The sequence below is a fragment of the Silene latifolia genome, chromosome 9, assembly GCF_048544455.1.
Source record: "Silene latifolia isolate original U9 population chromosome 9, ASM4854445v1, whole genome shotgun sequence".
NCBI classification, from domain to species: Eukaryota; Viridiplantae; Streptophyta; class Magnoliopsida; order Caryophyllales; family Caryophyllaceae; genus Silene; species Silene latifolia.
The window spans coordinates 23,476,712-23,504,264 of record NC_133534.1 but is presented as its reverse complement, the minus strand read 5'-3'; the positions used below and the strand labels follow the sequence as shown (position 1 = coordinate 23,504,264).

At 36.7% G+C, this 27,553-nt stretch overlaps 2 protein-coding genes and 1 long non-coding RNA gene across 3 annotated transcripts; 2 read left to right on the top strand and 1 right to left on the bottom strand.

Annotated features, from left to right (window-relative positions):
• Window positions 1–139: 139 nt before the first annotated feature.
• On the bottom strand, window positions 140–22,815 carry LOC141599394 (uncharacterized). Its single transcript, XR_012523820.1, has 7 exons — window positions 21,257–22,815; window positions 19,905–19,975; window positions 6,222–6,310; window positions 4,991–5,046; window positions 2,328–2,484; window positions 1,563–1,639; window positions 140–514 (listed from the first exon to the last, which is right to left on the bottom strand). It is a non-coding gene; the product is annotated as an uncharacterized LOC141599394 (long non-coding RNA).
• LOC141599393 (auxin-induced protein 15A-like) lies at window positions 1,577–2,176 on the top strand. Its single transcript, XM_074419379.1, has one exon. It carries the CDS (start codon window positions 1,658–1,660, stop codon window positions 1,928–1,930), a length of 273 nt encoding a protein of 90 aa, XP_074275480.1. The 5' UTR covers window positions 1,577–1,657; the 3' UTR covers window positions 1,931–2,176.
• A 1,445-nt stretch (window positions 22,816–24,260) lies between the features above and the next one.
• On the top strand, window positions 24,261–24,879 carry LOC141599392 (auxin-responsive protein SAUR21-like). Its single transcript, XM_074419378.1, has one exon. The coding sequence runs from the start codon at window positions 24,405–24,407 to the stop codon at window positions 24,681–24,683; it is 279 nt and encodes a 92-aa protein (XP_074275479.1). The 5' UTR covers window positions 24,261–24,404; the 3' UTR covers window positions 24,684–24,879.
• The last annotated feature ends 2,674 nt before the right edge of the window (window positions 24,880–27,553 follow it).

The following is a 27,553-nucleotide window of genomic DNA, read 5'->3' as shown; positions in this document are numbered from 1 at the left end:
ATGGTTGATTAGTAGCATATAATCATGTTCACAAATCATACATTCATTCACACTTAAGTGCTCAATATTTCATTAACTCTAGTATTACTATCATTATATGTCTAATCAATTTGGGTACGTTATCACAACAGAAATTCAATTTCAGTATCACATATTCACATGGTCAATTTATTACCTCCTAATGTACCCCCTATAAAGGAATCTTGAAAAATAATTTGCGTACAAATTTATAGTCAGTTTTTTTTTTTTGGATAGAAAGGATATATATTCAATTAAACGGTAAATAGTTCAATTACATCAAGGGGCAGGTCCGGGGAGAGTGTCGGTGGCGTGCTAGTCAAAATAAAATAAAGAGTACAAATTTCAGTTACAAAAGAGGGGGCGTGATCCCAATTAAAACAACCATTACAAGAACTAGTATCTTTGATAGAAAAGTTAGCAATTGTGCATCTGCCACTCTATTAGCCGATCTCTTCTTAAATACAATCTTCAAATGAGGCGAGTCCCTTGTTCCCTACACTTAAATGGTGTTAGCATACGGACCACACGGGGATCCCTACTCAAAATAGCATTCACGTTACAACATTCACACAATCCGAAGTAATCAAGAAATTATCTGTAGACAGTTTCGCAAAGCCTGATCCATCCCTAATGACAAGCACCTCACACACAAACGGGTTAAGGCTTAGGGGCAACCAACTTGGTAAACCAAACCAACCCCGAACCCAAGAGCCAACACTAGTTTTGACAACACACCCAATAAAGGTTTCAAAAGACTTGTAATAGGTTGACACTGCATCGAGATTAAACATCGCCACAGATGATATAATCTCAATTTCTCTCCACATGTAATGTTGACAAGAGTTGGAATGTAGCACATTACTAGACCATCAATGGTGTGTTGCCTTGTCTAATCATCTCTATAAGCCTAAAAAAACATGTAGGGAATAACAACATCAAGAAGAAAATGGAGAAATGACCTAATTAAAAGGTGGGTAAACAATGGATTAGCATGAAATGGGGTCACTTAATATGAGAATTTGGTCATAAATCTTATGTGCATTACAACAAAATGCCATTTTCTAATGTCAAATAGCATATGGTACATCTATAAAGTATGATATATGTACCTATGCATCACATGGATTTGTTATTATGATTTATGAATCAAAGTTTTTATTCATTTAATGGATAAGTCAAGGGCACATGTGGGATCAACAAATAAAGCTATGGACTTCCTAAAAGCTTTTATAAACACATCCATGTGAATATGCAACAGCTCAAAATAATGTGGGTCATCTATTATTTTATTTTAACTCATAATCATAATTCAGGTGGTCAAAATTAGCTAGTCTTCCTTAAGACGAAGGTATCCGTCTTAATATTAAAACAGGTCAAATATCATTCCATATGGATATATAGGACAAACATTTTGTTCTTCCTGCATTCTATTTTTGCCTTATTCATCCCATATAGACATATTTGACCCGTCTTAAGCTTAAGACGGATATCCCTATCGTATATGAGAATTTGCCAACTTTATAAGTGATCCCTATATATACCTCTTATTCCAAGAATCTCCTTCCACAACATATTTCACCTCCAAGTTCTTCATCATTCAAACTCTTCATTTTTGCTTCTACAATCCACAAATAACATGGTTTTCAGATTGCCATCAATGATATCGTCCTCGAAAAATGTCGTAAAAACGCAAAGCAAAAGCCATAAAGGAGTACCAAAGGGGCATGTTGCAGTATATGTAGGAAATGAAAGAAAACGTTATGTAGTGCCATTATCTTGCTTAAGTCATCCTGCATTTCAAGACTTGCTAAGTAAAGCAGAGGATGAGTTCGGGTTTAACCATCCTATGGGCGGTCTTACCATTCCTTGTGACGAAAAGACCTTCATCCATGTCCTTAAATCTCGATAAATTTCTGAGTTGTATGCTTCGAAATGAACGAGCTAGGACCGGATTATTCCTGTGTATATATATAGGCAGTTTCCACTCCATTAAATTGAGTGTACGGATTTTAGTAATTAGAGAATAAGTAGTTTTAATCACTTCTACAAACCCCATTGAATGTACTTTTTATACTTCTTGAGCATACAAACGTAAAGTACATTCAATTAGGTCGCTATGACAGGCTCTTAGGTCGAGAAATGAACCGAGTTTCCACCATGTAGAGTTGTCACACAGTATGCAATTATGAACTGCAACCAAATTACCAAAGTATGAATGGCTCACATTTCGCTACAACACGACAATTTGAGCTCTAACGTTGATCAAAATCAATGAAATCCGTAAATTATCTTCAGAAGTTCCGTACCTGAATACTTATAATATCCCGCAGATATGTCTGTTGCATAGTATTTGTCGCGAAGCTGCCAAGACGTCCATTTAACATCATCAGACTGTTCTATCTCCACGACTACCACCACAGTATAGTCTTAGTCCCCAAATGATTTATTGTCGGCTGGAATGAACTATCATTTGAAACCGTCAAAATAAAAGTTAGTTAGACAGCGCCAAAAATAAAGTCGAAGAAAGTTAAAACAGATTAAGAAGTTAGTATTAGATAATGGAGTAGATAAACTATGTAAAGCAGCATTGGATTCCTTACAGCGAACCTGACAAGCTTGACAAAAACAAAGATATGAATAAAGATATGAGATCAACTTTTATAATTTGATTATGTAAATCTCTCAAATCAATTAGGTGTTATTAGGAAAGTGCAAGTTCATGCATTATTATGAGTAATGACAAATTACAGTCCAAAGAAAAGAAATGACAATGATGTTTTTGGATTTCTTAGACAACAAATTCCATCTGAATTTTGATCTCTCTTGTCCTACCTGAGATACCCTCAATCAAAATCGGCGAAAAATGGCAAATAATAAAGCTTCTTTTCACATGGAAAAATCGGATTTCTACAAGGGTTAAAACTCACATAGTTGGCAATCTTATTTCTAACATGCGACTACATGATCATCTACTCTCTCCGTCTAGTCTAATTTTAGGGGATTTTAAACAAACGTAAACAGGTGGCTGGGATAGAGCACATATTTATCAATGTATATCCGACCTCTTTACCCTGGCCATAATACCATGTCATTTTACATCTTGTTGGCGAATTCATAGTCAACCACATAGGGTCGCGGACATCAGAAAAATGTATGCTGATTTTTTTTTAGTAAATCCCTTATACGGAACACAGTAAATAAAATGTTTGCACCCGGAAAATAGCTGAAATTTGAAACACAAATTCTCATTTCAGATGGTCTATTCCGTCTGAAGTAAGACCTACTGAATTTGAAAAACATTCAGTATCAAGCAGTAAGGAAGCACACAGATAAGATGCATGAAAAAAAATAGGTGGTTATGACTGAGGTCACACCTGCAGTCATATTCCCAATGTAACATAAAAGTCTGATGCATAGATAATAATAGGGAGTAGTACATAATATAGTCCTATAACATAAGCACCACATGGATGATTGAACTGTTGCAGTTGCACATTACTACTACATCAGATGCATTTGCAAGTGACCAAAATTTCCTCAACTTTGTTTATTGACTTTTAGAAATTCAAGGTCACACATGTGAAGTAATCCAATAATACAAGTAGTTTTTTCCTGATTATCAGAGCCATGTGGGACTAATAAGCTGGGTCATCTTCAATTACTCATACATGATACAACCTCATGATTTTAAATCTCGATTTGAGATATGATCTCGGAACAAATAGACATGGACTAATCTCGGGTAATAGTGCAAATGCGATCGCATAAACTTTAGACCTTAATAATTCATAAATCATGCTGTCAAGCATACACGGAACAACCAGTGGCGTTTCTACCTTTAGGGCACACTGGGGTCTCAAGACCTCACAACTTTTGGGACAATAGACGTTTTTTTGTTGGCGATTTGAAAATTTTACATCTTTCAGACCCAATACAAAAAAAGAAATACAGTAATTACAATAAACTTGACCTCACACTCTATCGCTTCTGGGTACGGCCATTGAAACAACACATTACCCTAATGCCTAAAATTTCGTCAAGGAATGCATTGGATGATTACTACTTCACAGTTGAAGAAGTGTATCAAGTTTGGCCAATAATTTTGCTCTATACTATCAATAATGATCTTTAATTCCGTCCGAAATGGAAACTTCAATCATCATGGGGAAAAAAAAATAATTGTTCTAAGTTGCTAATTTTTTATTCCTCAAAGACTTGTATATATATAGGACCAAAACCAGCTAAACTTTCCCATAAACATATTTCTGACTCCCCTGCTCTTAAATCTGAAGTACTACCTTACCATTCAAAATCCATAAAAAAAATGGTTTTCGGATTGCCTTCTAAGACTTCCACCTCCAAACAATACTCAAAAATACATAGCAAAGCCGCCCAAAGAGGAGTTCCAAAGGGCCATGTCGCGGTATATGTAGGAAAGAATAACGATGAAAAGAAACGGTATGTGGTGCCCCTTATCTTGCCTAAGCTACCCAGCATTCCGAGAATTGCTTGACCGTGCTGAAGAAGAATTCGGGTTTAATCATCCCATGGGTGGTCTAACTATCCCTTGTAATGAAGATACATTCATCCATGTTTGCCAATTATCAAGTCAGGTGCTTGTGAGATGATAGAAGATTGATTAGTTAAAGGGATTAAAGATTAGATGGTTGCGATTTTGACATGAAAGAGCTTTTATACCTTATTTATGTTCAAATTTCTTAGGATCTTCGGTGTTAAGCACCAGACTGTATATTTAGAGGCTTAGTATTAGTCTTTTTAAGTGATCAGGTTCATTTTCAGTAGTTTGAGCAGTTGAAAATAGCAGCATTTCATATTTTACTGATATTTTGCAACTTCTATAATTCTTTCTGTTCTAATCTTTAATATGGGCACGATTATCCTGATGAACGAACATATTCAAATCAAAATGAGCTATTAAAACAGAAACTTGAGCTACATAACTACATACCTTTCAGAGATCGTCATGAGCTAAAAGTATATCTTCCTCCTGATTGGAATTAAGTTCTGCAGTCAGATCAGTAGAGCAGTTACGATTCATTAGTGCTAGATCTCTACAATAATGCAAGAGTTTTAAAACCAGATTCAGATAGTATCATTAAAAAAAAAGTCAACATTGCAGACTTGCAGTAAAACACAGGTAGAGGCTGCGTTACTCGAACTTGGTTGGAAGGCTTTAACAAGGGTATGTCCAAGTGTCAGAGTCGGCTATTTTCAGAAAAATATTACTTCGTCTATTCCACGGGGTTCTCAGCATATGCTTTGACTCAATTTTTCTACACTCAATTGTTCACCAAAAATAGGAATGTAAAGAACCAAATGGAACAACCCAAAAACAATAGTGTAAAGAACCCAAACGGAAAAGAGAGGCGTAGTGTTTTGGCTTAAAATGAATTGCTAATGTGGGACCCCACATCCGAATATTGAGTGTCAGACATGAGTACGCGAGATTATATGAAGAGTCGGAGTAATAAACGTTAGACACAGTGGTGGATTTTCATAGTACCTCCGTTTATTTACCTACAGACCGATTAACATTACCATTAGTTGTTACGAGTATGATACACTTATATAGGCCTATCTGCTTATGTATTACATGATTCACATCATACAGGCGAAAATGTGGTCCGTGGCTTGAACATATTCCCTTACGAAAATGTGGTCTGTGGCTTTACCCGCCTAAGGAAGTTTCTTCCCGCCATGCCATTATCATAAGAGGTCCCTATTGGATGATGATTTTCAGGACAATTGGAGCAAATAAACCACATATTAGCTCAGACGGAGAGAAAGGATGACTTAAGCTGAACAAACCCATGTGAGCCTTATAAAGAGGAGGGTCCTTCTTAACAAACCAATTGCCTAAATTTCAAATTAATTGAACAGCCACATATAAGAATTCAAATTCTTATATATAGGACACACCCAACAACATACCTTCATATCGAACAATCCGAATACTTTCTTCTCTACCTCCTTTACAAAGCATTCTCACATATTTCGCTCTTTCAAAAATCACTTTACTACAAAATGATGCACACAAGGTTTCCTTGTATCATCTCCAATGCAAAACAAATCCTCAAAATCCGCTCTCTTCATGTCAAGAACCAAAAAGAGGTCCCCAAAGGGCATATCGCAGTTTATGTAGGAGAAACTGAAATGAAGAGATTTATCGTTCCACTTACTTATTTAAGCCAACCTTCGTTCCAAGACTTGCTCAGACAAGCTGAAGATGAGTTTGGTTATAATCATCCGATGGGCGGCCTAACAATTCCTTGCAAAGAGGAAACATTCGTCAATGTCACAAGTCAATTGGATACGAGATGAAAATCAAAGAATATATCAGGACATTCCTTTGTAGTACATTTCGTCATAGGATTCAATAGAAAGATACGAATACAAAATTTAGCCATAAATGTAGAAATCAATGTAAATGTATACAACAGTTTTCCATAATGGAACTTTTATACTATTTATCCACCTAATTTTGTTACCATATTTCTGTTCGGTGTTGCCAAAAATCGCATGCAAGATCTCATAAATACATATTAGGACCTCAACGCAGTCGGATATCGAGTTACAGAGATACTACTACTACTAAAGTCACCTTATAAATTTGAAAATTAACCAAAGTCACATACTCCGATCCCTTAGTCTCGAGTATGCAGTTTGCGTTTGATCATGAATAAAGAATAATGACGTAATTAAGAGGACATCATTTTTCAATTAGGAAGGATTACGATGTAGGATTGGCATCATATGGTTTGTACGAACAGAATTAGCAAAGAGTACAATAATCATGTACCGACATTCACAACATGTTAGAACATGCAAATGGGCCTGAGCCTTTCCTAAAGGGAGGAGAGACGAACCACTTAACAAACAAAAGGGAGATTCCATCCTAAAATCAATTGGCAATAGGAGGAGTAGTACCCTTGGTTCTAGAGTGGTACAATCACTCTTCTCCAACCAATATGGGACACTCACATATGGGTTTCATCTTCCAACACAACACGATAGTGAAGCAAAATTATTGCTACTAAAACTTAAGCTGTTTCAGTTTCACATAGGAGTTAACCAGATTCCTTAAAAATTATTAAGCAATAATTAAGGCCTTACAGTACCTTAAGCTTTTGATGTGCTAACTAATTCTCAGTACTAATTAAGAACAAGGTCAGCAGAAGTATTCACATTGAGCCTATTCCTATACACAATTGCAATGTATTAATCTCCTGAACTTGGTCCATGTTTCCGATACAAATAATGTCATTAACAGAAAGGGTAAAATTCCTCAATAGTTCAATTTCCGATTCGTGATTCCTACACATATCTTATTCCACACATAATTATTAATCCCATGAGCACCGTCTCTAACAATAAATGTCAGAAAATCCGCCGCGTTAGTTAGTTAGTAACAATGATGTTGAGTTTATGGATTCAAGTACCTAAGAGGGGGAGGGGGTGAATTAGGTACCCTTTTTTAAAAATTTTAACTTCAACTTTATTGGATTAAAGTAAGTTAAGTGAACAAAAGAGATTAGACGATACTTTGAATAATATTGAAAGATTGAACAAGTATCACAATTAATGTTCTTTGAAGTATGAAAGAATAATCGTTTCGATCGTATCTATTTGTCTCGGTTTGTGGAGTATTACTGCAGACCAAATACGACAATGTGATGAATCACATTTTCTAAGTTTAAGCGAAACAAAACAAACAAAGTTACAATGAATGTTTCTTTGAAGTATGAAAGAAAATCGTTTCGATCAGATCTATTTGTCTCGGTTTGTGGAGTATTATCACAGCACAAATACGACAAATGATGATGAATCACATTTCTTCTAAGTTTAAGCGAAACAAAACAAACAAACAAAGTAAGAAAGCAAATGGAATTAAAGAGATAAGCAATGAACACGGGTTTTTGAATTGGTTCGGAAAATACTAAAGTGCCTACGTCCAATCTACCTTTTTATTACTTTCCTTTAGTGATCTACTCCGACAACTAAAAGACCCTTGTAATAAAAGACGCCAACCTACTCCGGTTGCAAAGCTAGTACAAGAACTACTCCGTTCTATGACAAGCTAACTCGCAATCTACTCCGATTGCCAACTCACAACCTACTCCGGTTGTCAAGAGTAAAAGACTACTCCGTCCTAAACTCTTCTAACACACTTAAAATGTAAAGGATCAAGTTTCCACTAACACATTCTTAACAAAGAATAGAGGTGGACAACTTTTACAAGATCAACACTTTTAAGCAAGAGAGTTTAGTATATGAAAGCAACAGTGGCCACGACTGTAGAAACTGAAAGACACTTGAAGACTTTAAAACGATTTTGCAAATTAAAGACGATTTTAAGCTTTAAAAATACTTTGCAAATATGGAAGAATTAAATCAGAAAAGTCTTGAGGTTTAATGAGGGAGGTACTCGGTATTTATAGAGGAGGTGAGTGAAGAGGGTTGCTAGGGTTTTGAAGGGTCAAAGGCTTTGCATGTGAGGAGCAATAGTAGCCACCCAAACACTTGCACCAAAGAGGAGCCTTTTGCAAAGGTGAGAATAGAGAAAGAAGGTTTGAAAGATAACCTTAAATGTTCATGCAAAATCAGAAAACAAAGGATGTGAGACAAGTCACAAGAGACAAGTTAACACAAATATGGCAAAAAGGAACTTTTGTTTTCTTAAAAACCAAGGGATTGAATTTGCACAAAGAGGAAACATTTTGAATAATTCAAACCATTCTTTATTGGATACTACCTCCTTTAAATAAAAAATCTGAATTTCTCTTTGAAAAAAGATAATCACGTGAAAGCATTTGAGAAAAGAAGGAAGCTTCAAGTTTTACGAGTTGTGGCCTAGTCCACTCAGCTGTTTGCTTGTTGAAGCAACAGTCATCTGGACTGTTTCTATTACTCTATTATACTTAACTTTCTCACTTGTACATTAGATGACACACGACTAATTACAAAGGGATTAGTAACAACTTCAACACTTCTTACTCCAAGCTTGATTACGTCATTAATCCTGAAAAGGTAAACTAAGATAATACAAATCAAATGGGCATGTTATCATCAACATAAGGAACCCAACAAATTCCCCCTTTGATGATGACAAGCCCCAAACGAATGTATAAGCAATGTAAAACACCTTAATTCAAGATTTTAGCAAGCAAGATCAAATGATGGAGAAGGGACAATATTACCTTATCTTACCTTGACAATTTTACATTGCCCCAAAACAAGAATCAAGCTAAGAAGGTTAGACAAGCCATTAGTTTAATCAATAAGCAAGGAGATTTAAAGCATGAGTTTACCTTTTCCCCCTCTTGACATCATCAAAAGGATAGGGATGTCACAAGCATTAGAGTGCAGATTTTTCACAAGAAAACACAAAAAGACACATGTAGATGTGACAAGGTAACAAGGTCAACATAAACAAAGATTAAGCATAGGCTAATCAAGGTTCAACAAGGCTAAATAGAGTTTAAAGTACACCACCAATTGTTCAAAGTAACGAGCAATAAAACATAGTCTTAGAAAGGCACAACCAAGGGTGGAACAAAATGAGGGGGTACGAGTAAGGATAAATAGGCCGAGAGGATATGGAAAGGCTAAGGAGAGGAGGCTTGTTCACCATCCGAGCCACTACCCAACGGATCATCATCCACAATAGCATCTTCACCAACCTCTTTAGTTGACACAAGGGTGGAAATAATATCCACCTCACCACGGATGAGGTCCAAAGAAGAAGCAAGGGCCGAGATTGCTAAGTCCTTTTGACGAGCATCCTCCCTAATCCACGCACCCAACTCAGCCACGGCATTGAGTACATCCCGCATATTACCCGTATTCCCTTGACTAGATGACCCAACTTCCGGGTCCTTCTTAATTTTCACAGAAATTAACTCATCATTCTCAATTTTGATCAACATCTTCCCCATTTGCCCATCACTCATAGTATCACACATATCCAACGAACCCAAGCTAGTGTTTACCAACACCCCTTGTGCTTTGAGCACAACCGACAACCACATGCTATAGGGTAGGTAAATCACATGAGTAGAAGGTCGACGAAGCTTGGTCGAAATAAGATGAAAACGCTTGAACATTAACCCGACTAGGTTCACCTTCTTGTGAGTAGCAATGTGATAGATTAAATATTGTAAAGCAATGGTTAGTTTTCCTCTATCACCCGACGGGTAAATTGACCTACAAAGCATATTGAAGATAATTCAAGAGGAGGTGGGATTTGGGTGTTGCTCACGGGTCCTGGGAGACAATTTTGGGACAAACGGTTTGAGCAATGCTAAGAGGGGAGGCATATGGTAAGGCTACCCAAGTTTCAGAGGGGAGTTGGTCATAACCTCCGACTGGAATATTAAGAGCATTGGCAAAATCAGATTGAGTCGGTCTTAGAGGCTTACCGTTCACCTTAGTCAGTAACAAATTCACCAGACTTATCGACCCGTACCGTTGCAAAGAATTGAATCACTTCGCTCACAAATACCGGCTCACGCATTTCCAACAACTTCTCCCAACCTTGAGCTAAAACCATGTCACGGACAGAGTGGAAAGCCGGTGGCTCGAACCGATTTGATTATACACCCGAGGAGAGTGAATTGCTTTAATATTCATCAACCTTTCACAATTTTTGTAAATGGAAGTAGGGAGGTCGAGACTCTCAAGGTGAGCCCAAACCATGGCTAGATCCCACTTCGAGGTTAGGGAGACCGGATCCGAAGGAGCAAGGTAAACAAGCTTTTTCTTTGAAGGTTTCGATTTTTTTCCGGGTAGGTTCATTCGGATTTTCAATTGGGATATCATCAATGGGATTGTCAATGTTACTTTGTTCAACATTTTCTGAGATTGGGGGTAATTGAGAGGAGGAGGCTTTTTCTTTTCTCTTGTTGTTCTTTTTTTCACGAGTCGAATCGGGCTCGCCGGATTTCGATGGATTATCATTCAAGTCAAATTCGGTTTCATCTTCAACATCTTCAACCATAACAAGAACTTAGGTTCGGAGGAGGAGCTCGGAGTAGTGGAGCTTTTCTTCCGACCACCACGAGTGCGTCTTCCTACCATTGAGGCGATGGGAGTGTTGTCGGATGATGGTGGATCAGTGGGTTTTGGTGATGGTTGAGGGCTAGGTGGATCTGGGTTTGTTGAAGTCGGGTTTGAGGTTTGTGGAGGAAAGGCGTAAGAAGTTTTGGCAGGAGGCATGGTTGGAGTTGGTGATGTCGGTGGGTTGGATGTGACAGGGGAGGTAATTTTTGTGGGTTTGATAGGAGTGTTAAATGATGTTTTTACCATGGTGGGTTAGGATAGGTGACATATGAGGGAGTTGGATTTGGGAGATGGAGGGTTAGTGGGTTTAGGTAGTTTGGACGGGTAGTTGTAGGTGATGGGTTGTTAAATGATGTTTAATGGCCCATTAAATGATGTAGGAAAGGTGGTTGGCCCGACTTAAACAAATTCAATTACTCGAAATAAAAACGCAAGGTAGCATATAATAAACGTAAATTTAGATATGAGGTTGAGTGATTACCGACTCACAAATACGGTGTCAATTTTTTGGTCTAAACATGATGTCAATGCACTTAGAACACTTAATAACATATATCCAAAGTTAATTAAATCAATTAAGGAATTATGTAAAATTCACACAAAAAATCACATGCTATTAATTAATCCAATTTCTAATCTAAATTTCTCAAAATGTTCTCTTGCAAGTGGTTTAGTAAAAATATCGGCAATTTGATTTTCGGTCTTGCAAAAGATAAGTTTAATATGTCCTTTTTCCACATGATCACGAATAAAATGGTGACGAATATCAATATGCTTGGTTTTGGAGTGTTGAATAGGATTTTTGGAAATATTTATTGCACTCGTGTTATCGCACATTAAAGGAATGGAGTCAAAAATAATACCAAAATCCAAGAGTTGTTGTTTTACCCAAAGGAGTTGAGAACAACAATGTGCCGCACTAACGTACTCACTTTCGGCCGTAGAAAGAGCTACCGTGTTTTGTTTCTTTGAGGCCCAAGAAGTCAAGCAAGGACCCAAGAACGTTGCAATTCCGGAGGTACTCTTTCTATCCACCGTGCACCCCGCATAGTCCGCATCCGAAAAGCCTATAAGATCAAAAGGACAATATAAGGGGTACCATAGGTAAAGATTTTGGGTTCCAATCAAATACCGAAGAATTCGTTTAACGGCTTTGAAATGTGATTCTTTCGGATTTGCTTGGAACCTAGCACATAAGCATACACTAAAGAGAATGTCGGGACGACTTGCGGTCAAGTAAAGAAGTGAGCCTATCATACCTCTATACACCTTATCACTAACATTCTTACCGAGTTCATCTTTGTCCAATTTGGACCCGGCTACCATAGGTGTATCATGAGGCTTACCATTAGTCATCCCAAATTTCTTAAGCATTTCTTTGATATACTTTTGTTGATGGATCATGATTCCATCCTTTGATTGCTTAATTTGGAGCCCAAGGAAGAATCCTAGCTCACCCATCATGCTCATTTCAAACTCCGATTTCATTAGTTCCGAAAAATATAAGTAAAGGAGTTCATTTGTTGCACCAAATATAATGTCATCAACATATACTTGTACAACCAACAGTTCGTCTGACTGTTGCTTCAAGAACAATGTTTTGTCAACGGAGCCTCTTTTAAAACCGTTCTCAATAAGGAATTTAGACAATCTATCATACCAACATCTTGGTGCTTGTTTTAAACCATAAAGAGCTTTGTCTAATTTGAAAACATGGTTAGGCAAATCATTGTTCTCAAAACCCGGTGGTTGCTCTACAAAGACATCTTCTTCCAAATATCCATTTAAGAAAGCGGTTTTGACATCCATTTGGAAGAGTTTAATGCCTTTGTGAGCCGCAAAAGCTATAAGCAATCGTATGGCCTCAAGTCTAGCTACCGGTGCATAGGTTTCATCGTAATCAATACCCTCTTGTTGGTTATAACCTTGCACCACTAGTCTAGCCTTGTTCCTTACGATTTCTCCCGAGTCATCAAGCTTGTTGCGAAAGACCCACCTAGTACCAATGATGGTACGATTAGGCGGTCTAGGGACTAAGTGCCATACCTCATTCCTTTTGAATTGATTTAGCTCTTCTTGCATGGCAAGCACCCAATCCGCATCCGTCAAGGCGATTGTTACATTTGAAGGTTCAATTTGAGAAAGGAATGCATTGTGGGCACAATACTCATTGAGGTGAGCGAGATTGTTGAGGGATGATCTTGTTCGAATTCCCGAGTTGAGATCACTTGTGAGATTAGTAAGTGGATGAGAGCTTTGATGCTTCCACTTCTTTGGGACAATAGTTTCTTGTTCCCCCTCAGCTGCATCAGTCTCAGTGACTGTTGCTATTGGCCTGGAAGGTTCTTCATCCTCACTGTTTTGATTTTCTTCAGTTCTGGAGGTAGAAGCAACAGTCGTTGGGTCTGTTGCTTCCAGAGAGGAATCAGAAGTACTACGTGTTCCCCCGAGTTCGCTCTCCTTTGATGGCGACAGTCTCTGTGTCTGTTGCAATTCAGTGCTGGGAGCTTCTTCATCCGTGAACACGAAGTCTTTTCGAACAAGACCAATCTCAAACTCATCGTCATCGTCCTCATCATCATTATCCATGTTTTGTACCTGTCCAAGCACACTAGATTCATCAAAAATGACATGGACGCTTTCTTCAATTAACAAGGTTCGTTTATTGTAGACTTTATAGGCCTTGCTATGATCGGAGTACCCAATAAATACTCCTTCATCACTACGTGGATCGAACTTACCCAAATTGTTTTTACCATTGTTGTGAACAAAACATTTGCTTCCAAAACATCTAAAATATGAAATGTTGGGTTTTCTTCCACGCAATGATTCATAAGGGGTTTTATTTAAAATACTCCTTATCATGACACGATTATAAATGTAGCAAGCGGTATTTACCGCTTCGGCCCAAAAGTTCTTAGGCAACTTACTAGTTAATAACATTGTTCTAGCCATTCCTTCAAGGGTTCTATTCATCCTTTCAACCACACCATTTTGTTGTGGGGTTCTAGGAGCCGAGAAGTTATGGTCTACACCATTGTCATCACAATAAGCACCAAATGATGAGTTTTCGAATTCGGTTCCATGATCGGTTCTCATTGAAACAAGTTTTAAACCAAGTTTATTTTGAATCTTTTTTAACCAAATTAGAAACTCATCAAATGTCTCATCCTTAGAGCTTAGGAAGAGTGCCCAAACAAACCTAGAGTAATCATCAACAATGACACACACATAACGACTACCACCTCTACTTCTAGTTCTCATTGGTCCACACAAGTCGATATGTAAAAGTTGTAAAGGTTGAGATGTACTCATAATTCTTTTGGATTTGAAGGAACTTTTAACATGTTTACCTCTAGCACATTCATCACATACTTTATCAATTTCAAATTTTATATTAGGAATGCCTTCAACCAAATCAAGTCTTTTAAGGGTATTAAGAGTTTTTGTACTAACATGACCAAACCTTTTATGCCATAACCAAGGATCATTGTTCATTACACTCATGCAAGACATGGTGTGACCGGATAGAGAGCTCAAATTAGTTAAGTAAACATCTTTGACACGTCTTCCTTCGAGTATTAATTCATTAGTAGTGGCATCAAAAATTCGACACATATTAGCATGAAATTCAACAACATTACCCTTATCACAAAGTTGAGATATACTAAGGAGATTATGTTTCAAACCTTTGACAAGCCGCACATTGTCGACACAAAGTAAGGATGACTTACCAACTTTTCCAATACCAATTACTTCACCTTTCTTGTTGTCACCAAACCTTACCGTGCCACCATCATACGCTTTAAGTGAGAGGAATTGGCTTCTATCACCCGTCATGTGACGAGAGCATCCACTATCCAAGTACCAATTGCGGCCGCCTCTCACCAAGCCCTACACAAGATTAGTTTTTGAGTTTAGGAACCCAAATGAATTTGGGTCCCCTCTTGTGATCAACATAACTTGTGGTGTCTTTCTTAATGTTCATTTCATTTAATGCTTTGGTGTTCTTGTCAATGTCATCAAATCGTTTAGTACAACCATTAAAAACATGACCATTGTCACCACAATAATTGCAAATGATATATTCGGGAAGACCTACATACTTCCTTCCTCTAAAATCGTTTTTAGGCTTCTGGATGCAACAGTCAGTCTGACTGTTCCATTTGAACCCCAAACCAGCGGATTTCTCACATTTCACGGTTTGATTCGTGAGGAAGTTTAGCACGGTTTGACTTCCTTCCCATTTTTCAGTGATGTTCTTAGCATTAACAAGTTCATTGGTCAAGTCATGGACACGTGAGAGAAGATGCAAATTCTTTTCTTTTTCTCTTTTAAGTTCATCATTGTTGTCACTTTCTATGGACAATCTTTTCTCAACAATGAAGTCATGGGTGTGGTTGTTGAGCTTAGACACGAGATATATGATTTTTTCTTTGGACTCTTCATATTTACATGTCATCTTGTCAAGTCTTTTGTTTAGATCAACGACTTCATCGGATCTAAGGTGAGGAGAAGACCTAGAAGTGCTACATTCGGGCATACCTTTTTGAAAGAAAGTAAGCCTATCATGGAGATCTTCTATTTCATTCTTGAGACAAACAACCTCACTTTTGAGACACTCATTTTCATTTTCCAACCATTCACCTTTTCTTTTAAACTTGTCTAAGTCGTGGTCAGAAGCAACAGTCTTAGAGACTGTTTCTCTTAAGTCTACAACTTCAACTACAAGGTCATAGATCTCATTTTCAAGATCGTCTTTGACCTTCAAAAGATCATCACGTTCCTTGGTTAGTGAGGAAACTTGCATCACCAAGGTAGTGTTGACATTTTCAAGGTCAGAGACGTCCTTGGGTGTCGACCTAAGACGCTCTAGTTCTTTAGTCAAATGTTTGTTTAGCTTGTTGACTCTTTTAACTTCATTATATGCTTCAGATGTGACAGTGACGCAGTCTGTTGCTTTTAGCTCATTTTTCAGATTAAAGTTCTCTTGAGCAATTTCCTCAATCTCATTTTGCATTATATCAAGCTTGTTAGTTTGAGACCGACACTTATCAAAAAGTTGATCAAGAAGCTTACATACTTTTTCTTTGGAGTAAGTTCTAGCCTTGGCCTTTAGATGATTTACCTCATTGTCGGAATCGGAGTCGGAATCGTCGGGGTTAGCCATGAGGCATCTTAAGTGTTCAATTTTTGAGGTTTTTGAGACTTTTTCTTTATCATGATTTGCAAGACACATTTTAGCCTCAAGTTCCTCCTCGATGAGTTCCTCATCTTCCTCGGAGTCGGACATTCCCCATATAGCACTCATGACTCTATGTTTATAGTCCTTTTTAACCTTTTCTCTTCTTTCCTTAGATTTGATTTCTTCCCACTTGGGACATTCTTTAATTTGATGAGTTTTATCACCACATTTAAAGCATCCCACGGTGGAGGTAGGTCGTTTCTTAGGAAAGCGTTTTTTCGAGTAATTATTAGTGAACCTTTTGTTACCTTGTCCATTGACCAACCCGGCTAAGTTCCTTGTGAACATAGCAAACTCGTCTTCCTCCTCATCTTCTTCATCACTTGGAGAAGATGTGAGGGCGAGACTCTTTCCCTTTGATGACTCACTAGAATGCTTATCGAGATTAAACTCGTGAGCCATTAGTGATCCCATTAGTTCATGAAGAGATAGGGTTGACAAGTCTTTGGCTTCCTCTATGGCGGTGACTTTAGGTTGCCATTTAGGAGTTAGACTACGAAGGATTTTTCGAATGATGTCCTCGGACTCGAAATTCCTTCCTAGACTTTGAAGCTCATTAATAATACAAGAAAAACGAGAAGAGAAACTATTTAAAGACTCGTCCTTTGACATTCTAAACATTTCATATTGTTGCATGAGAAGGTCAATACGGTGTTTTCTTACTTGGGACGTCCCTTCATATGCAAGTACAAGGGAATCCCAAATAGATTTTGCCGTAGGACACCCGGAGATTCGACTAACTTCCCCCTCACCAACACAACGTTGAAGAATCGACATTGCTTTGGAATTCTTTTCGGCAAGCTTGAAGTCGTTCTCATTGTAATTTCTTTCCTCTTTTGTCTTGGTGAAACCGTTAAGAATATCGGTTTCCTCAATGGCAAGAGGTCCATTTTGGATGATGTTCCAACATTGATAATCGATACTTTTGATGTAATGTTCCATCTTGAGTTTCCACCAACCAAAATTCGAACCGGTAAAGACCGGGATCTTGGAGTGTTTCTCGGAATCCATTACCCACGAATCAAACTCTAAGGCGGTTAGCCTCGATCAAGAGCACGAGGCTCTGATACCAATTGTTGAGTTTATGGATTCAAGTACCTAAGAGGGGGAGGGGGTGAATTAGGTACCCTTTTTTAAAAATTTTAACTTCAACTTTATTGGATTAAAGTAAGTTAAGTGAACAAAAGAGATTAGACGATACTTTGAATAATATTGAAAGATTGAACAAGTATCACAATTAATGTTTGCTGAAGTATGAAAGCAACAATCGTTCGATCATCTATTTGTCTCGGTTTGTGGAGTATTATCGCAGACCAAATACGACGATATGATGAAATCACATTACTTCTAAGTTTAAGCGAAACAAAACAAACAAAGTTACAATGAATGTTTGTTTGAAGTATGAAAGCAACAATCGTTATCAGATCTATTTGTCTCGGTTTGTGGAGTATTATCTGAGACCAAATACGACAAAGTATGATGAATCACATTTTCTAAGTTTAAGCGAAACAAAACAAACAAACAAAGTAAGAAAGCAGCGGAATTAAAGAGATAAGCAATGAACACGGGTTTTTGAATTGGTTCGGCAAATACTAAAGTGCCTACGTCCAATCTACCTTTTTATTACTTTCCTTTAGTGATCTACTCCGACAACTAAAAGACCCTTGTAATAAAAGACGCCAACCTACTCCGGTTGCAAAGCTAGTACAAGAACTACTCCGTTCTATGACAAGCTAACTCGCAATCTACTCCGATTGCCAACTCACAACCTACTCCGGTTGTCAAGAGTAAAAGACTACTCCGTCCTAAACTCTTCTAACACACTTAAAATGTAAAGGATCAAGTTTCCACTAACACATTCTTAACAAAGAATAGAGGTGGACAACTTTTACAAGATCAACACTTTTAAGCAAGAGAGTTTAGTATATGAAAGCAACAGTGGCCACGACTGTAGAAACTGAAAGACACTTGAAGACTTTAAAACGATTTTGCAAATTAAAGACGATTTTAAGCTTTAAAAATACTTTGCAAATATGGAAGAATTAAATCTGAAAAGTCTTGAGGTTTAATGAGGGAGGTACTCGGTATTTATAGAGGAGGTGAGTGAAGAGGGTTGCTAGGGTTTTGAAGGGTCAAAGGCTTTGCATGTGAGGAGCAATAGTAGCCACCCAAACACTTGCACCAAAGAGGAGCCTTTTGCAAAGGTGAGAATAGAGAAAGAAGGTTTGAAAGATAACCTTAAATGTTCATGCAAAATCAGAAAACAAAGGATGTGAGACAAGTCACAAGAGACAAGTTAACACAAATATGGCAAAAAGGAACTTTTGTTTTCTTAAAAACCAAGGGATTGAATTTGCACAAAGAGGAAACATTTTGAATAATTCAAACCATTCTTTATTGGATACTACCTCCTTTAAATAAAAAATCTGAATTTCTCTTTGAAAAAAGATAATCACGTGAAAGCATTTGAGAAAAGAAGGAAGCTTCAAGTTTTACGAGTTGTGGCCTAGTCCACTCAGCTGTTTGCTTGTTGAAGCAACAGTCATCTGGACTGTTTCTATTACTCTATTATACTTAACTTTCTCACTTGTACATTAGATGACACACGACTAATTACAAAGGGATTAGTAACAACTTCAACACTTCTTACTCCAAGCTTGATTACGTCATTAATCCTGAAAAGGTAAACTAAGATAATACAAATCAAATGGGCATGTTATCATCAACATAAGGAACCCAACAAATGATAATGAAAAGTTCATTCTAAAAAGTCAATTTCTTGTATTTTAGTTATTCTGGCAATAAGAAACTATATTCTTCTTACTCCATTATTAATGACATGCAGAACGCGGCCAATATCAGCAATCAAACTCCCCAATTTTTTAATCTCATACAACGCATAGCTTTGACACTAAACAATGGAATCCACTAAAGCATTAAAGATCAAGAATAAAGCAAAGGGTCAGCTAATCTATGATCTGTAATGGAATTTACTATTTAGCTCTAAACATGTTACTAAATTTGGGTTGTGACACTGCATTACAACCTCTTCGTAGAGGATTTAAAAAACGTTATGGTCGTATTTTGAGGTGGTATCAGCGCCACATAAATGTAATGACTAACATCAGGCCACAACGACAAATTCACTAACCACAAATTAAATCGACATTCAATATCATGGCAAGTATAGATAGATACTAAAAACCTTAAAAGTGACCTATACCTACAGAATAAGGAGGGCAAGCAGCCAGGTACCATGTATTTCAACATGAAGTCATGTAATTGTGTAGTACAACAGGTACCTCAGGGCGGCAAATAATACAAGGATGTGAACTATTAAGCTATGTAGCATCTAAAGTCAGCTACATAATGCCTTTACTTAAGAGTTAGTCTTGTCCTCCCACCATTTCAAAATTAAGTCATTCTCATATTTTGCCTTCTCTTTTTAATCTCTCTCAAAATATGTGTAAATACGGTGAAATGTATACTTTATTGAAAATATTTTTCCGGTGATTTTAACATTAAAAGGAGGTGATAACAAATGGTCCTAATTTTTTACCTGAGCCACTTTCTAAGAATTATTTTTGACTCTGCATTCATCCCACTGGTACTCCTGAGTCCTGACATTAGCTGCAACAAAAACAATTCATCCATTCCATAAATTATAAACTTGAATGCTCATGAAACCTGGAGGTTAAACATACTATGTCTCCGATCCACATTCGTTTTCATTCATGTTTTAGTTCTAAAATCAAATTGTGAATATAAGTGATATGATTATAATTATATCAATACATTGTAAATTTTGATTAGAAAAATTAAACTAAAAAGGCCACAACTGCTGTCAAATTAACCAAGCTAAACCAAAGTCCAAATGTATTGAAATCCTACACTTCCAGTTTATAGTACCTGCCACTCGGATCTGGGTACGGATTCCAATACATGTATCCGAATCTGAGCAACATAGCATCAAACTCATGGCAAGTTGGACTTAATAATCAAGCTACAACTTGAAGAGCTTAAGGTCCTACCTCGCATAAATGCAGGCAACATGTAATATATATTGACCCATTATTCAAGACTTGGGTAATCGGGTAAGATGACAAGGTTTTGGCAATGGAGGGTCACCCTTGTACAAAGTTGATCAAAGCTTCACATGGGTCTACTTTCAGACAATCAACAACCGTTCTCATGCAAGATAAAGATTTCAAAGATATGAACTATTCAGAATTCAGAATCCTAATCTTTGTGGATGACATTTCAAGGGTCATTGTTAAAGAAACAAAATACAGCCTAGCCCACCACCTCAGAGAGTGTGAACCATCTAAGCTGAACAAGGCCATGTGAGTGAGCCCTTAACAACATGGGTCCGCGTTGCTAACTTAGATATCCATCATTTCCAACTTTCTACAGGACCCGGTTCTAACTTAATAGAGGACACTGATTGACGGATATCAACTAGGAGAGATGGATAATTAAGCTCTCAGACATTCATTAGTTATCTTATTAATAAAACGACGAAAAATCAAGTCCCGGGAGAAGTGGAGCAATTGACTTCAATAATACATCATCAAAAAGTGGATCTGAATTATTGACAGAATGACAGATACAAGCAATGTCATCAAACCTTCTGAAGGACTATCCTCCTTATAAATAAACCACCAGCTTAGCCTAGCAACCCACAACAATCAATCAAAGCACTTTAGAAATACACATACATCTCTATTTCCTCTAGTAAATCATCTCATTTTCTCATTTTCATCGACTTTGAACAATGTTGCGTACAAAGTTACCTTCAATCATCTCTAATGCCAAGCAAATGCTCAAATTACATCAGAAAGGAGTTCCAAAGGGGCATATTGCAGTTTATGTAGGAGAAACTGAAATGAAAAGATTCGTCGTTCCACTTACTTATCTAAGCCATCCTTCGTTCCAAGGCTTGCTCAAATATGCTGAAGAAGAGTTCGGCTACAATCATCCCATGGGCGGCCTAACAATTCCTTGCAAAGAGGAAGCATTCATCAATATCACAACTCAATTGAATTCTTCTTGAAACCAAAAACTTAATACAGAGAGACATCCTCTGTCCAGTTTTGATAGGTTTTTTTTGTCTTTTTTAGATATTGCTAGAATTTAGGTCTTATAAACAGAATTATATCATTGTAATTTGTAAATACATGATTATTCACCTCTCAGCAAATATACAGTTAATTTAATAGACATTGCAAGTCTTTTGTCATATTTCAACTGTCAACTGTCAAGTATTTCTTTCCTCGATTTAATAACATCTTTGATTCATAAGAATTAGTAATTACAAATTCATATCAAACACGAAACTGAAACAATGAAATTCATGGGACGATAGAAATTCATGGGACGGTGACACAGTTCTAACTCTAAACTTTTACGACTTTACTTCATTCCATGAATGCAAACCACTCAATAATAGCAAGTCTTAAGCCTATGGCTATTTTAACACCAAAGGATAAATTTATAAATACGATTAGGGAAATGATAAATACAGCCCTAAGGGCTGTATTTAGGAAGCCAAAAGAGGAAATTAATCTTTAATATTGTTGTTAATTGCATCATTTTTTGTGCAATTTTGCAATAAATTCCTTTTTTAATACCTAAATTAGAAGGTTTAAACTCCTTAAATACAGCCCTAAGGGCTGTATTTAACATTACCCATAAGATTATACTTCTCTAAAAATAACAGAGCTCTGTAATAACAGCAAAAGCTACATTTTTTTCCCTTAAAACCTTTGCCTAGGTAATGCCGGACAAAGAGAGAACTTATAATAAGGCAAATCCTTTAAGATGTACAAACCAGAATACACCTAAATTTACCTTCTAAATTTTATTTCGTAAATCAAACAGAATTGTTTGACTTGCCTACTTCGTACATTGACTATGTATAACTCCCTCCATCCCTATCATTTGTTTACCTTTGATTAAGATACCCCTCACTAAAGTAAAGGGGTTTAATTACAACTTCCCCGCTAAACAAATTATCCTATAGCCTGACATCCATTTTACTGAAAGACTTTCTTCAAACTGTAGAGATTAAGTTCTTTTAAGGATAAAAGGAGAGGATTAATCTTGGAAGCATTATAACTCCAAGCTCGAGAAAAAAGTGCTAATTGATATTAAATTGAATCGCGACACTGCATATGCCTACTGAGTTATAATATAGAGAGTAACATGGCCTCGAAGACCAGTGATTCCCAAATCAAGATTGAAACCGAAATTTAATACTATAGAGGCCATCGCCTGTTTCAAAGAACCAGTATCAGAAGTTGAGCTTCATTCAATTGACAACTGTGATTCCTAACCAAATCATTTCACATGCATAATCATTACTACCAGAGTCTCATAAGCACCTTCTCTAAGAATATTTGCCAGAGGATCGGCCGCGTTAGTTAAGGATAATTGTATAGAAACACAATGAAAATACCCAAATAAGTCAATCTCATACCTCCAAATTATTTAGACAACAAGAAACTATATTCTTATAGTTCAATGATTACTTGCATCCCGAGCATGACCTCCACAAAACGCGTAGCATTATCATTAACACTAAAATAAAATGCAACAGAGTTAACAATTCCATGATCTTAAAATAGAAACTAACACTCAAGTGTCTAAAGATTAATATATAATTCCTTGTTCTTTCCCAAGAAGCTACTCATAATTTAAGCAGCAGTTCAATAATGAGGTAACAACTGACTGATAAAAATATGAGCATATAATAAGCAACTACTATTGCCAATAATAATGGAATGGGTCATCCACTATCAGCACCTTAGTGCCTTCAGACGTGTTAATTAAATACTTTAATGTCAAAGAGTTGAAAAATACAGAACACAACCAAGAAGTGGACAAAGTTATTAGCAAGAGGACAGTTCCAAATGGTAAGGAAGTCTTTTAAATATACTAAACTACTTCCATGAGCAAAGGGTTGGATGATGAGAATCGACGCTTCGTTAGTACGGAACTTCATTTCCAAATGATAGGGGCGGTAGGTAGCTAGCATGTCGTAATCCGATGGAGCCAAAGATAAAAAATAAAAAAAATAAAAATAAAATTGTTAGGAATATAATGGACTAAATAAAAATGACCAGTAAAATCCTTTGCTAATCTTTTTTTTTTTTTTTTTCATGAAAATTGAAAAAGTAGAAAATCATTCCGTTTTTGGTATGGTCACTTGGAAACAGTCGCTTTATTATTGCAAGAGGGAAGGTTGCATATATTTGACCTTCAATCTAGGTTTGAGCAGGAGCCTCACTCTCTATAAGCAAGATTACTTAAGGAATCGCTTCTATAAAAGGTTTAACATGTAAAATACATGAAACAAGTACACTGCTATCTAAAAGTCCCACACTCCCACAGGAAATTATATGATTCCAGTTTATCACAAGTTCCTAACAAGTACTCCGTAATTCCGTATTATTAGGTGATAAACTAATCAATAACAGGGTGTACTAGGCAATAAAAATCTATGAATGTCTTCTTAACATAAATGCATGCTACACAAGTTAGCCCCATTGTATTTAACACAAACAAGAGACTTTGGCAACTGGGGTCACCCTTGTTAACTTAGGCAAAGGTTCACCATTCAAGCAGGCATCATAGATAAGCTACATAGCAACTTCAAATGGGGTCTATTACAGACTATCAAAGACCAAATTCAATCAATAAGCAAGATTTCATCAACATGAAATAATCCGAACTTGATGACGATATTTCATGGAAATTGTTAGAGCAACAAACTACAGCCTAGCCCTCAACTGATAATGAGTTCAAGAAAAATTAGTGATGTAAGTTTAACAAAGCCATGTGAAGATGAACAAGGTGGGACCTTGAAATTAATTTAAAATATCCAAGTGCCCTTAACTTCAGAAGGGCATCACAGCCAAACCCTTCTTATAAATAGGCCAGTACTTAAACTTGCAACACAAAACAATCCATCAAAGCTAATTACCTCTTTTATAACTGAAAAAGTTCTAATATCTACCTTCAATAGAAAATCGTCTCACTTATTCACCGTCTTTTAACAATGTTGCGAGCAAGGTTGCCTTCAATCATCTCTAATGCAAAGCAAATGCTCAAATTACATCAGAAAGGAGTTCCAAAGGGACATATTGCAGTTTATGTAGGAGAAACTGAAATGAAGAGATTTGTTGTCCCACTAACATACCTGAGCCACCCTTCATTCCAGGATTTACTCAGACACGCTGAAGAAGAATTCGGTTTCAATCATCCGATGGGTGGTCTAACAATTCCTTGCAAAGAGGAAGCATTCATCAATGTCACCAGTCAATTGAATTCTTTTTAAAGATAAAATATCGAGTTCAAGGGATTACTTTTGTCCAATTTTGACGAAAATTATCCTATATAGATGTAGGCATGTAGCTAGGTTTTAGATCCTACCAGTAGATTTACATCAGTGTATAGATATCAATTTTTCCTGCTTATGCAAATATGCAGTTAGTCTAATACACTTCGCAATTCTTTGCAATGTTTGAGATTTCTTTCCCTGATTTTGTGACAATATACCTTCTACAATAAAAACATATAGAACGGGTACAACAGAACAGAAAAGAATGGCGTCCTTGATCACAAAAATCACTAATCCACTGGTTAATCGTAAATTAAAGAATTTGACATGGCTGATAAGCAATACTGCATCAGGATCCTGAGCAAAATACAAGAATTAAGAGTCCACATTTCCTATGTGGTTACGATACGTATCCTGGAACTGTTAAATCATTCAAGATGTCATGTAAACCGTACTTACAAACATTAACAATTCAGCATCATCAACGCATCAGAAGAATTTCATAAGACATAGTTGATAAGTTAGCTTATGGACTTTCTTTGCTTTTTTCTCAGCGTTCTAAGTTCAATTCCTCGCGTAACCATCCCGATTCTCATATCCGTATTGACATCTAACAATGAGTTTTAACAGACCTTCTATTTAGGTGCATATTGGGTTCAGGCATGTAATAGCTAATAAGTCAAACATGCCTAAGGAACATCAAATGAGTGACGCTGATTCAAAGGAAAGGGGGGAACAAATTCTATCCATACAGGAAATCAAGGGGAAGTGTTGCTTAAGATAAGTCACTCAACTCCCAAGTGTAAAACAACTCAAAAAAGAAGACTGATCCTGTAATTAAGACGATTTGCACTCAAAAAGCATCGAAATCCCACTTTTCCAATACAACACGAAAACGTCCAAGGAACTGTCCTCTATAGCACATAACATTAACATGAGCTCAAATGTTCAATCACTCTAAGATAAGAAGTCAACTACCAAAGTTGCAATCTGCCTAAGTAGTGCTTGATGGTTGACCATGAATAATTGCTTAGCACAAACTGCATATGCAATCATCTCTCTTACCGGCCTCGTCAGAAAACAGACTTTTCTCCCACGTCAAATTTAACAACTTCAATCGACTAATCGACTAATCATTTAATTTAATTGGAAATGCATAAGTATTTGAGTTGGTGCCACAATTACGGCCATTTTTTTTACTCTAGCTAGCAGAATCATTTTTTATTGAGAGAATTCAGAAGAAGATGGTCTATCATTTTCCAATGTACGGTACATCCATTTCCAATTCCAAAATATTGAAAAGCCAACTTGATGTTATACAATACAGTTTTTTAACGTCTGTCAGTTTCGTGAACGTCAAAGGGCACATGTAAGGGGCAATATTCAATAGAAGAAGCGTTGAAGACAGCGATGTGAGAAGCGATAATGGAGGTAGGGTCATTATTGTTAAAATTTTCAATTTGCCGACCTCGGGAACTTCAGAGCATTACAATTTCAATTATCTACCTATAAATACTAATCATCATGATAAAACATTCAATCACAAATCAACAAGCTAACATACAAAAAGTATTTCCACCAAACAAGAAGTTGCATTCACAGTTCTTAATATTTACAGTAATAACATGGGTTTCCGATTACCTTCAATGATCTCAAGCAGGAAAGAAATGCTGAGAGGGTATAACAAAAATCAAGGAGTTCCAAAGGGTCACCTGGCAGTTTATGTGGGTGACTACAATGAAAGCCCAAGGCGGTACATAGTTCCGATATCTTGCTTAAGTCATCCCACATTTCAAAAACTTCTTAGCCTTGCTGAGGAAGAATTTGGATTTTGTCATCCTACTGGCGGTCTCACAATTCCCTGCAACGAAGAAACATTCGTCAATGTCATGAAGCTTCACTTGGATTCCTCCTTGTGAAATAGAGAGATCGACAATCGAAGAGCTAACCAACACATTTTTGACATATGATTAGTCTATTGTTTAAACATTAGTATATCAAACATTAGTTTCTCCATCAGAGAATATTTTTGTTGGTTCTTGGATGTATGAACATCATAAGAATCAAATTACTCAAGTGTAAATATTCATATCTAATTTTTCCACTCCAATTTAGTGGCTTCATATTCAATATATTTATAATATACGATTTGCATCACATCAAGAATTTTGCACTCCTAGTGAAAAGTCTTATACTCTCGAGTCTCAACCCCCATAAATTTACGATAGTATGCTGAACTCCTACTGAAATATTAAGATAGAAGAACAGACAACATCTTCTGCTGATGAGAAGTTTCATCAGCTAAAACGAAATTTTTGTTAAACTTTATCGATGGACATAAAACCATCTCTTGTATCAGGCTAACATATGCAAAAGAATGCAATTTCTTGATAGCTTCATCAGTAAAATTTATGGATTGGTCTCACATGTAAAACGGTAAGACCGTTTTATACAAGTATTTGAGATTTCCTACATAGACACAGAGAAGAAAACAAATTCACAGTCAATTGGCGATCCATGTACTGTTTCTGTATGTTCAACCAACTCACAACTTTCTACACTTTATTTTACAGCATAAACTGCACAGTAAGGATGCTGGCGGTCAATTTTACCGAGTGTTTTGTATTTGTAGACCTTGTTAAATCGCTGTGAACGAGTAATCTTCCTTCAAATTCACTGAGGTTACCATCAAATCTGGAAGATTATAGTCATCTTCTGTTCGATTAACCTCCAAGAAATGGAAACTTAACAAAATACCTTGTAAAGAAAAGAAAGAAATGAGATAATTGCCAAACTGTAGCATTCATCCCTAATAAATCAGAGAACTAGCATAAGAAATTCATAAGGCTTTGACTTCAAAATAATGC

Excerpts from the sequence above, each read along its gene's own strand:
- LOC141599392 (XM_074419378.1), top strand. The coding sequence starts at position 24,405 with ATGTTGCGAGCAAGGTTGCCTTCAATCATCTCTAATGCAAAGCAAATG.
- LOC141599393 (XM_074419379.1), top strand. The coding sequence starts at position 1,658 with ATGGTTTTCAGATTGCCATCAATGATATCGTCCTCGAAAAATGTCGTA.